This window comes from Echiichthys vipera (genome assembly GCF_963691815.1).
Source record: "Echiichthys vipera genome assembly, chromosome: 3".
NCBI classification, from domain to species: Eukaryota; Metazoa; Chordata; class Actinopteri; order Perciformes; family Trachinidae; genus Echiichthys; species Echiichthys vipera.
Genome location: NC_139828.1, coordinates 5,266,508 through 5,279,656, shown reverse-complemented (window position 1 = coordinate 5,279,656; position 13,149 = coordinate 5,266,508). Strand labels below are relative to the sequence as shown.

The window sequence follows — 13,149 nt, the reverse complement described above, 5'->3', positions numbered from 1 at the left end:
ATATCCACCAGCCCCTGAGAAAACCAATTTTAGTTTTAAAGAGTTTGGCTGTTACTTTTATTATTGACCAGTCGTTCATTCATCTTTATAGATCATCAATAAATCCTCAGGTCTAAAAAAAAAATGTCTAAAGTTGACGATACCAATCACAGTTGCCCCAGAGTTAATTACATTTACATTTTGTAATTAAAACCTAAAGTCTGTTTTTCTTTCTGGTGGAAAAAGTTTAATTTTAAAGTTGAGGAAGGTTAATTATTGTTTGGGTCGGATTAAGTTGATAGTGGAAGACAAACATTAAAAGGTATGATAAAAGTAACCAACCACATATTGTAAGTTTATATAGATTAATTATGCAGCATCTAGCATGCACCCGGGCACCAAACTCATGGATTTATTGCATTGTGACTGAAGTTGTTCTGTTCTGCAGCCAGTATTTCTACAAAGTTCTTCATAGTTAGTGAATTACAGCCACCTCAACTCCACCCACATTTTGTATACGTATGTCCTTACCTGATCCTTATGGATGCACTCTTGTGAAAATTATATTGCTTGCAATGAAACATGGTACTGTTAAGTTAGGTGAATTTGAATTAAATGGTAGACAAGGATTGAAGGGAGTGAACTTTCATTTGTCTTGGTTAAATTAACTCACACATTTTGTTGGTAAAGGCACAGATTAAAGTTGAGGACAAGGAAATTCCAAGGGCATTGTAGTCTAAAAACACATGTTAAGGTTATCTGAAGCAGGGTTTACAGCTGCAGAGGGGTTTTATTATCTACTTGCTGACTTTTTTTTATTGTAACATCAAAATGATGCAAGGGAGAAATTCAATACAACTGCATTTCTGATATCTGTGCACACAATGGACAACATGTTTTATAAAAACCCTATTGATGATTATTCATCAGCAACACTTCATTGGTTGTCCCGTGTTTTCAGGCAGACAAGGTTTCTCACGGTCTATGTTCACAAGAAAACTGGTCGAGACAAGTCAAGACAGAATCATGCTGTAGTCAGTGCAGGCACTGTCTCTATTTGCTGTCTTTACTTCACATCCTGCTGCCTTCCAAACCCTCAACCTCAGGGAGTCACATGATCAGGTCTTCAACTGGATTCATTAACTGGCACCAGAGAAAGATATTGATTTGTTATTCTGTTCTACATCATATTATGCAATAATTCTAATGTTGCATATGGCATTCACTTTCACCAGTAGTAGTTTGTTATTGCCAGTGAATGTGGTTAGATTGTGAGATTCAATTTGTGACATCCTGCTGAATTTGAGCGCATGAAGTGGTGTGGATCAAAACAAGTGTGATGCTGTTCTTGAGGGCTTTGTGTTGGTTTGAGCTAAGACAGCATTGTATTATTTAGCATGCACCAAAACAAAGATGACATATTTCAGAGAGTGTGAATTGTTGCCTCAATGTTTAAAGTTGTTGAGTCAAGGTTGTTCTTTTAGAATAAGTTGACACCCTCAATTGATGTGTTTGGTTCCTACAACAACATGTAAGTACAGTGTTCAATAAAATATATGTTAAAGTCCCAGTCGGCAACATTTGTTTGATCATATTCACTGAAGCCGACACTATGCTTCGATAGGACAACATAAATCATCCAGTTTTACAAAAAAATGCACCTCTACGTGCACGTAGAGCCTATTGTTTGTTCTGCAAAAATCCACAGAGCCCGTATGATCCTGTCCACTCAGTACAGAGCTGACTCTAAGGCACAGTTCGTGCACACGCTACAGATCCCCCATCCCTGCTCACGCATGTCGCAATATCTCAGGCACGTGCCTCAAGCTAGGCATATGCTAAATGACGTTAGCAGTTGTTATATATGAATAGGTTAGCCAGCATACCTCCATGTAGCATGTACTCCATGCTGTTTATTGATGAGAGAAGACACAGGCACACACAGGAATCTGATACATGCGCAGTGATGAGCCCTCGATTGGAGAGCGCAGAGGAGCTTGTTGGTAGCAGGGGAGGGGTGTGAGAGTTGTAAACATTCAAAATGTGTCCTCGATCTGCTGGACTTACCGACTGCAGCTTTAAAGAAACTGAGAAAAGCAGCATCCTCACATTTTAGAATCCGCAGCGAGTGGACGTTTGCTTGATAAATAACTAAAATGATGACTGACCATGTCACATGTCCGTGCATGAAACCACCTCTGTTTACTTATGTATGTTTGTGTTTTACTGTAGGTGTTCGGGGGCCGTTGAGGTGATGCAGGTCCCCCGGTCATCCCAGTGGAGGAGCCAGTTAACCACAAGTGGCTTTGGCCGTTGAACGCCTCCTCCCCCCAACCAACCTCATCCCTCCCTCGCTCCTTCCATCTCTGATGGCTCTATGGGGCGTCGTCAGTCTCAGCCTTCACTGCTGGGTTTGTTTACGGACTGCGTTAACAGCAGCAGCAGCAACGGCCAGCCTCCCCAATGAAAAGCCTGGGGGCCCTCTGGACTGGCTCCTGTCTGATAAAGGGCCTTTCCACCACTCCCCAGAGTACATTGACTTTGTGGAGAAGAACCGACAAGGCTTCTCCACCAGATACAAGATATACAGGTGAGTCTTGAGAGCATGGTGACGAGACACTTCATACAGCGTTTGTTCTGCTATAATACCACTCATATTGTATGAATGACAAATCTCCCAGCAACCACATCAAACCGTCTCCATTGTCCTTTAAAATATTGGCTGTGTGTAAATAAAGGCCACATACATAATGTAATTAAATGTATGTGTTAACATATTAAGATTAGTATTGCTCACAAAGTCACAGTATTTTGTCCTCAGCTACAGCCAGTACTTAAAAGTACTTAGTGTACTGCAGTGTATGACTCAGCTCATTTAACATGAACAAACAGCTCATTTGTGATTTGAGCGTCAGCAAAAATTCTGTGGTGTTGTGAAGATGCCCCCAGCCACTGCAAACATTGGATTTCTCACATTGTTTGTGAGCTAACATGCTACTGGGACATGTTTAATCAAGGAATAGTTCAGTATTTTTGGGAAACACTCTGGACTGAGGTCAATAGCACTTTTGTGTCCGTGCGGTAAATGTGAAGCTCTCTAAAGATAAAGACTGGAAACTTGCCTGGCCTGGCTCACTTTCTTTTTCATTTAATCTGTAATAGAAATAGTCAGACACACAACCAATTTACACTTTTTTTTGGTATGAATTAAACAGCTTTATATTCACCACACACATATAAGAGTGGCAGATGTCCCATGAACTATTCCTTTAAACGGAGTTAGCGATGACACAGTTAACTGTTCACAATCACAGCTGCCTAAAGGCTAAGGAACTCCAATACAGCTATCAGCACAGTCACTGCAGTGATTATCTACGATTAACATTTATTTCATTGTGTTTATGTCTTTATGCTAGTTTTGGGGAAAATGTTCTGTACAGGGAATTTTATAATAAAGCTAATGATGCAGCATCATTTGTGGATGGCGGATGAGAGAACTCCTCCATATTTTCTTTAATATTGAATATTTTTTGTAAGTACGACACACCTAACAGTCAGTTATTATGGTGTTCATCATAATTAATGTGAACTGTGAACTTCAGCACCCTTAAGCCCACCTAAGCCTTATTATTCATGTCAGGTAAGGAGCTTATTAAAGCACTCTAGTGAAACTGATGTTGCTTGTAATGAAATAAATCAGGTGAAGTTCAATAAAATAATAGAAAAGGGAGTGAACCTTTATCCCTCTCCATTCAAGTAACTTTCAAATGTATAATATATCTGTAATACATCTTGGTTTCTGAGAGAAGGTCATTCCAAGGGTGTTTATTCTAAAAACAAAATGTGATAAGGTGCTGTAGAGTGTGGTTTATTAGCAGACCATTTACTTGTCCTTGATAACTTTTTCATTGTCACATCAACATGGTTTCCGGTATAAGTGGACAGTGGACAATATGCTTTATGAAAATGCTATTGATGGCTATATAGGAGGCAGAATGTAGTAGCCCGTTGTCATGCAGAAAAACTTTCTCTCAGTCGATGTTCACAAGGTACCTGACACCTATGGACTCATGATGTGTGTATATAATTCAGCCTTGTTTCCATCTCCTGGCTGTACATCCCATTCTGCTCTCTCCCAAACCCTCAGAGTCAACTGCTCAGGTGGTCAAGTGATGTATGTTGATTAGCATCTGGGAATAAAAATATGATTTGTCATGACAGCAACACAGTCTCAGTTATCGGCATGCAACCGAATTAGCGGAGATTGTGTCATGAATCATATCCGTCATCATTTAGGAGGATGTTGTCCAGGCCTCTGGAAATAAATAGACAGGGTTCCTGACATCTATGGATCCCTGCGAGGATGCTTTATGGCCTCTGTGATCGGTTGCCGCGTTAAAGCTTTTTTGTATTTTCTTCTCTGGCAAAAGGCAGCGATCCGTTGGAGCTGAGCTGCATGGGCGGCAAGATTAATAGTCTTATCATGTGGCCAAGTGATTAGTGAGCTCTTAGTACTTATTACTCTGCATTATCACAGAATCCCCTGAGAGGCCTCTGTCAGCTACAAGGTTGTGTTTGAGGCTCTCTAGATTACCACAATGCTGCATTGATTAATAGTGAAGATATTAAAAGGAAAAACTAACCTAAAAAGTAAATAGCTTGTAAATCTTCCTAAATTGAATTCGCTTGGATTCAGTCCCATTCAATTTCAGAAAGAAATCTGACGACGATGGGAGGAATACGGCTGTGTGGAAGCTTCTTTTTTTCTGTTTTAGTAAATAATAGCTCTCTTTCAGTGTTGGTGTTGATGGGGTGAAATGTGGTGATGATTTTGGCAGTTCACACCTGGAGCCAGCTCATAAAAAATTCAGTAGGGTTGTTTTATTGAAGAAAGTGGGCCCACTGTGATATTTCAGAACTCCATAGCAATGCTTCTGCTGTGTAACAGTGGTCCTTAAATTTTCAAATCAAGCTCCAACCCTTGTGTTCAGACAGGAAGAGGAAGCAATTCACTGTGGCAGCTATTTCCAACCTTTCTGCCATTTCTTAAAAAAAGGCAAATAAATGTCTACTTGTCACTTCTCCCCACAGGTAGAACTACGTCCGATAAGGAAACAATAGCCTTTGTTGGAACTGCTCACAGCTCAGACTGTTTCATTTGATTATCAGCAGAATGATACAAACTAAAGTTTTTACTTCTAGTTTTACAAAATATCCCGAACCCTCTGGATGCAGCAGTGCTTAAGCAGCTGTACAATGCAAACCGTGCCTGAATTAAATCAAGTTTGCAAAGTCTGCACAAACATTTCTTTTTTGCAACATTTCAAAATGAATGTGACCACTAGTTTCAAGAGTAGTTTTACAATACGGACAATGCAAATTACAGTACATATAGTGTCAATAAGCCTTACTGTGCATCAACACATGATGTATTAAACAATGGGACCCTTGTGGTTACCTGCAATAAGTTTCTTCTACAAACTAGAGCATGTAGGACAGACCCACCCTTTAACTTCATCAAAAGAAAGCTGCTTCCTATTTGATATAAGAGCCACTTCAGGCACAATGAACAACAGCAGATTTCCTAAACCACAGGGGAGTCTGCAGGTGCTCTGAAGAGGGTTGAGGTGAGTGTTTTAGAGCAGACTCCCTAAGCACTACCGCTCAACATCTCAACGTTACATTCTCACTGATCACGCTTTGTTTGGTCTCTTCTCCAAAACTTCCCTCAGAGGTTTTTGCATCTCCAATTTGCTCCTTGTAGTAAATAGGCTGGTGAGGGAAGTTTTTCATCCTTGGGACATTTTTCCTAAGCCGCTGTTTAAAATATCCGAAAAAAGTATTGGTCTCAGCACAAGTCATAAGAGACACATTTTCCCTTGATTCAGCCCCGTTAATTGCTCAGTTTTCACTGTGGTTCTCACTTTTATTCAATTTGTTAATGCTGCAGGCAACTGAAGGCAATTTCTCACTAGTTAATCTGCCTCGCTAAAGTTTGATTCCATATAGAGCATAAAAGTGTAACCACTGTAAATAGAGTACCCATTACGGTCTCATATCAGGTTTTTAGCCAGACTAGTAGCATTGATAGATGGCAGTCGGTTGGTCTACCACTTTGTTCCAGGCAATATCTCAAGACATATCACCATATATTCCCAATTAAATGGCACTTTTTACAGACAAAAACATGGCTGTGCCATGGGTTCACCACTATCCCCTATTGTGGCAAATATATACATGGAGGAGGTAGAGGACAAGGCTTTCACTACTTCGAAGGAATAACACCGCGACATTGGTTCAGATATGTGGACAACACATGGGTTAAAATCAAATTCAAAGAGGTGCAAACTTTTACCAAACATATAAACTCAGTGGACAGAAACATCAAGTTCACCAGAGAAGAGGTCAAGGACAATAATTTGCCTTTCTTAGACTGTGATGTCCATATGGAGAATGACAGGAGCCTCCACATTGGGGTATACAGAAAACCCACTCACACAGATCAACATCTACTGTTTGACTCTCACCACCCCCTGGAACACAAGTTTGGAGTTATCAGAACCCTGCAACACAGAGCTGATAACGTACCCACCAGCTCACAGGCCCAAGGGGAAGAATGCAAGCACCTGAGAGGCGCCCTCACAACTTGTGGTTACCCCAGCTGGACCTTCGTGAAAACTTCTTTGCTTCCAGAAAGAAAACCAAAGTGGTTGAAAAAAAGAAAAAGAAAACAAGAGAAACAACATAGCCATCCCGTATGTAGCTGGGGTATCAGAAACTCAGGAGGATCTTCAACAAACACTGCATCCCTGTGTATTTCAAACCCTGTAACACACTCAGAGACTAGTACATCCCAAGGACAGAACACCCCACACCCACAAAAGCAATTTGGTGTATGCTGTCCAATGTAACGAGGAATGCAAAGATCTCTACATTGGAGAAACAAAACAACCACTACATAAACGCACGGCCCAACACATGATAGCTAACTCCTCAGGCCTGGACTCTGCGGAGGAGAAAGCCCGCTCCTTTGATGACAACAATGTCCAAATCTTGGACAGAGAGGACAGATGGTTTGAAAGAGGAGTAAAAGCAGCAGTCTATGCAAAAGTAGAGAAACAAAGTCAAAACCTACTTCCCACCAACAACTGTCACTCCAACGGCGGTCGTTGACACGTGGGGCACAAAGGGTTCCAATGACATCATCGGCCTTTTGAAAGGTTAAATACATGGATCTCCACAACAGATAGTTGGACCAGTCCCAGCCTGGTCAGATGCGTACATGAACTGATGAAGCCTCTTGGATGAGAGGTGAAACGTCTTCATAGACAAATAACCAAGTCCTGTTGCTTTTGACTGAAATTGCTTTAGGGATAACAATGAACTGGACAAATAAGAACATTCACAGGCTCAATAAATATCAGATTTTGTATGGTCATTCATGGTCTCCAGAGGATTAATCCTCTTGAGACCATGAATGACCATTGTGGTCTTGGGTAAAATGGCCAAAATATTGGATTTATTATCATTAAATGTGATTCAGCTACATTATTAATGTCTCCCCCAGGATGAGTTAGAATAACTTTGGTAATTCCTTAGCTTTAAATAAATCAGTTCAAATTTGTACTTTGTCCAATACTTTAATGTATGACCAAATGCCTGCAAAGTAACTTTGATAAGCGTTGTGGTTATTGCTACTTAAAAAATGTTAGCATGCTGAATACACTAAAAACTAAGTGGAACTAGGGCTACATTGTGAACATTATACCCTTTGATCATCAGCATGTTAGCGTTGCTATTGTGATCATAGCATTTAGCTCAAAGTACAACCTCGTAGAGCTTCCAGCATGGCCATTGACACTTAATCTTGCTGACTTAATTCCATGCCAAAAAAAAATTGAAAAGGACCCTTCAATTTATGTTTTTTGTGACCTGCTTTTGCTTACTTTGACTGCTTACAACTTTGTCACATTATGATGTAATTTATGATACAGATGCATGCATGGTAGTGAGACAGCAGCTTTAGATTCATAAACCTTAAACAGCTTTTTTGGCTTCCAAAGTGTCACAATATGTTATACCAAAATGTTAACTACAGTTATAGAGCCAACAAGGCACAATGACACAGAATGATTTGCACCTGCAAGCATCTCTTTGTCTTAGCGGTTGCTGTGCTGAATACACATTGTGTTTCTTTTAATGTGAGGGACTTGCATGGATAAGTGCCAGTGGCCATATTGCTTAGATCAAAGAAAAGTGTTGTGGACAGATAGATCTTAAACTTGTGTATGTTATAAAAATATAATTGTCTGTTCATTTTAGGTTGTGAGGAACATCAGTTTGTGCAGAAGAGAGAGCATAGGTGATTAAAAGTGACAATGTTATTTTCTGGTCTGGTCTTCCTCATGTGTAGTCCAGATCTCTGCTAAATCCTGATAAATGCTCAATGACAGGAGAAGATGGATCACCAGAATCTGTGATTCAAGTTACAGTGTTTGAGCTACCTCAGCAATGGTGGAGTAATAAATTCCCACCATGTTAGCCCCCTACCTAATCCCCAGCCTCTCTTACTGATTGAATATGAAGAAATTTATTTTAGTCGTCTGAATGAAATGAAAGAGGGTTTTTGTTGTTGTGTCTGTGTGTGTTGTAGTGATTCAACTGACAGCATTCCCATTGCTTCCAGTGCAAACACAATGTGGGCCTTCCGCCTTAGCCACCTGTCCACATGAAACACTGCCAAGGGAAAGCAGCCATATTCACCAGGGTGAAGGCAGCAGTGTTGATGTGTATTCGGCCATGTTCTGAGCATATTGAATTTGTATAATGCATGTGTTGATTTTCTACGGGATAAGATTATATTAGAAACAGAATTTAACTGGAAAATCCAGAAATCTCGTTTCATATTATTAAACTGCTTAAACATTAGGCCACATGCTGGCAAGTAACAGAAGTAGAGTGGCAAGATTCGACAGCCTTAAGTAACAAGTACCAATGCACAATCTAGAAATGCTTCAATCTGAAAAACATGCAAATAAAAGTCACTTAACATATTTTAAGTATGAAATACAAAAGTACTTTTTCTGCAGAAACATTACCCCTGGAACATATGACATTATTAAATGGTGAATTTCAGTATTTCCCACTGATATGTAGTGGACTAGAAGTATAAAATAACATAAATTAAATGAATTATGTAATACTTAGTTACAAGGCTGTCAGCACTTTTCTTATTCACAGTACAGTACATGATGAGCCAGCCAAGAAAAAGGCTCCACTATGAATTTGGAGAAAATTTGACAACTCAAACAACTTGGCTATGGTAGCATTCAAAGTGTTAAACTGATTAAACTGATGTACCTTGGCGAAAAGGAGCAATGAAATTGATAATAATAATGACATAGCTGGTTGTAGGGAAGATTGCAGCCCCTGAAGTCGACTCCGTGGTGAAACCCATTTCGTTTGCTCCTCTCCCTGCAGGATGAACCATTTGGCCTTTCGGGGTTTAAGATAAGACGGGGCTAGCTTATCACAGTCAACGATAACTGAGGAAACGAACGACAGCAGGGATTTGCGAATGCTCTTTCTATACCTTTCCTCCGCCCCCCCCTCTCTCTCTCTTTCTTGTGCTCCCTCCCTGTGTATTACTCTACAGAACGTGCTGCGGCAAGCAGCAAAGCACAACTCGAGAGACACAGTGTCCCATTTGAAGAGGTCATTTATTTGTATGGCATGAAATGAGGTGAAGATTAATAGCTACACTAGATATATCTGAGCAAGAGATTAGTCAAAGGCTTTGTCTGAATACTACAGTGTCAGCAAAAAGGTCAGCAAGTACCACATATCCATTTAACACTATTATGTTTACTTCCAACTCTCTGCCTACAATTTCTGTTTAATATTGTGTGAATCAGTGTCTTGGTTCATGATTGTATACGTTAAATTGAAATCGATGTTAGCTGCAGTTCTCTGCCAAAAGCGTATTCTAACTTTTGCATGCAGCAGTTTGAATTCTCTGGGATTTTCACTGTGTATCATTCAAACATCTGGGTGTTTGAGCTTTCCTCATTACTCCTTGTTTAATGTGATATATACCCTTTCAAAAGGCCACACTCCCTCCATCCATCAAGAGCAGCCAAGGTTGTTCAACCTCTTCTGATTACAGCAGTCAAGCTTTTATGCTGAAGAGAGAAAGCATTTGACTGATCGAATAATACAGTTCACATAAATTCACAGAATGTTTATTTTCTTGTCACACAATGTAATCTGACCAAAATAATGTCTTAGTCAAGGCAATTAGTCTTGTTCATTTCGGCGGGGCTCCTTTGCGGTTTTCATGTCCGCGCAGAAAGAGGTTATTTTGGTTTCTTTCTAAAGCATCAGGACGTAGCTCTTCAAAAAACTTTTAAAAACGAATAGAGTGCTCTCTGAAAAGGCAGACGGCTCATTGAGGAACATTTTTTCCCGTTCCTCTCTTCTCATATAAGCATGATTATGTGAGTAAATTGGGGGCAGTGCCAGGCGGATAGCAAAAATTGGCACCATACTCCTATTGCCTCCGTCAGAAATTTCAAAGTAATCACGACCGATCCGTTAAAATTACATCTGTGATATCTGCCCGTGACTTCATAGCTGTCTCTTCATATATTCAGTGCTATGTGGATTTGTGACAGAGGGAAAGTGCTTGCAAAAATAAATACAATCTCGCCCATGGCCTAATATCAGAGTTTTTTTCTTTAACCATCAAAGATAGTTATGGTCTTCAAACTGTGTCTTCGTTTTTTTGCAAGTATATTTAGCTAATTCTGGTTACAGATGCTGAAACAGGTTATTTCTCCGTAGGTGGGCATTCTTATGTTTCGTTAATTTACCATCATGATTTCACATTAATATCGATCCACAAATAAATTGCCTTCATTAACATTTGCGTTATTCTCACTTCCTCTAGCTCTTGATGAAAGGGTGGATGAGCCCTGCAGCTCTTACGTTTATGAGAGATCACTTTTGTTACAAAATATTTCATGAAAGGATATAGTTTTTTAGACAGAGACAAAAGTAAACTGTTTTTTGGGAGTCGAATAAACTAAAAACCTTTATGTCCTTTAAGCCTCTGAAATGAAATGTCAAAGAGCATTCTTTTATTTTACAGTGCAAATACTATGAACTATAAAATGTATAAACTATGATGGGGGGAAAAAGTATAAACTAGTGCCCTTTCATAGTTAGGCTAGGATGAACCCTCCTTTGTGCTCTGCAGTAGAAATATTTTTTTGTCTTATATCTGACTATTTTTGCCTGGATGTGCTTACACTTGTTCCTTCAGCTGCCCTTTCATAGCTGGCCATTTTCACTGTTATAAAACAAGTTGATTTTAATAATATTGTTTCTGAAAACCTGGAAGTAAGATATATACAAGACAAGATACTGTATGTGGGTGAAACCTTTATAAACAGTCTCAATTTAAACATTAGTATTGATGTAGTGTCTCATTTAATGGTTTCTCTCCATTTCTTCTTCTACTGAATTCTGAAAAGACACATAGGAATGTTATATATATCTATATATAGATATATATAAAGAGAGAGGTACGGCACCAACAATTACATTTGTGATTTAATTAAAAATAATTAAGATGCATATAAATTGAATTAAAGGTAAAGTATTTTTCTTTTAAGGAAACATAAAACACATAATAAGCATTGATAGTGATAGCATTGATAGTGTAGAAAAATGTTGTATTTCCACGTTACATAATTGTGCTAAATTAGCAGCAATCAACATCAAATTAGACAAAACACATTTTTTCCTTTGTATATTACTGACTTTCCCAATTACTGTGGTTGTCAGGTTTGACAAAGGGGCCTTCAACATAAGCCAACAACCTAACAAATGAGATTATAAAATAACCTTGGAAACAGCAGCTGGAGGGTGCCCACTTGTCATTGAAATGTAGATTTCCACAACAACAGCAACCTTAAGGACTTCTCATCCATGTTTGCTTGAAAGTTGAAAGTGAAACTGTAATTGAGAGAACAATCTCATCATCAGCTAAAATAAATGCTTGAAAATGGAACAACTGTCCCAGATTGTCTTTATATTGTTCAAATCACATTGGTGGGTGGAAATAAATGTCATTACCTTTTTTATTGTATATGACATATTTTTGTTCGAGGGCCTTTAAGTCCAAAGCAAAGGTACAAATTTGGGATTACTAAGGTGTATGCTCCCTTCTGAGAGCATATTTTCTGTAGAGCAAACTGCTTTGACCTTACATTTTTGATCTTGTGCTGCCTTAGTCATAAAAAGTTTTGCCGTTGGTTCTTTTATCCAATTTGTTATGACAGCAGGTTAAACGTGGTCAGAGTACAACTTTTAGCCTCGTCTGCTCTGGTGAGAAGCACTATCATCAAAATGGGTTCATGGAATTTTTCTTTGGGAGGTACTGATCTAAACAACCGGGCATTGCAGTCGACTTCAAATGTGAAGGCAACGACTGGCAACTGTGTGTGTGATTGGAAACTGGCATCCATAGACACAAGGTTAAGTCTACAGTTTCCATGGTTCCCATTTAGCTTCCTATCAGCCTGTTGAATAGCAAGTTCTGTTTCACTGGTAATATTACATAGTGATATAGCTCTTGGGATGTAAATGTCTTTCAGTCAATCTTGCAGACTGAAATTGTCTGCATTCATTTAAAGATTGGCTTTCCATTGAATGGATTGCCATAATTTGGAACATAATATAAAGATTTTGGTGATCCGTTGACCTTCACCTGATCCCTCAACTTCCCAACCCTTGCAATAATCAGATCAACATTGCAGTTTTTAAATACTTTGGTTGATGCCCACATTCCTGCAAAACTAATCACCTTCCTGTTAATTAGCAAATGTTAATGTTAATGCATAATAACATAACGAAACCAAACTAACTACATCTACCGTAAATATTATATCTGCTTAATATCATTGCAATTGTATGCATGCCGCCATGTTAGCATTAGCATTTACCCCAGCACCTTAATACATCCACACAGAGCTGCATGTAAAGCTAGACTTGTGTAGTAGTAGTATCTCAAGTCTTAATATTGTGTCAGCCTTGTAGAAGAAGTTTTATCTTTGCTTTTGCTCCTTTGGTGATTAACTTCACACTCGTGAAAATTCTTCAAAGCTT

At 39.1% G+C, this 13,149-nt stretch overlaps 1 protein-coding gene across 1 annotated transcript in view; it reads left to right on the top strand.

Moving 5' to 3' along the window:
* Positions 1-2,348: 2,348 nt before the first annotated feature.
* Positions 2,349-13,149, top strand: part of brinp3a.2 (bone morphogenetic protein/retinoic acid inducible neural-specific 3a, tandem duplicate 2) — a gene marked incomplete at both ends in the record, with an annotated part of 32,312 nt that continues 21,511 nt past the window's right edge. Inside the window, one exon of the mRNA XM_083940185.1 lies at positions 2,349-2,569. Within this exon, the coding sequence (XP_083796311.1) occupies positions 2,349-2,569 (221 nt within the window). The remainder of the gene's footprint in view (positions 2,570-13,149) is intronic.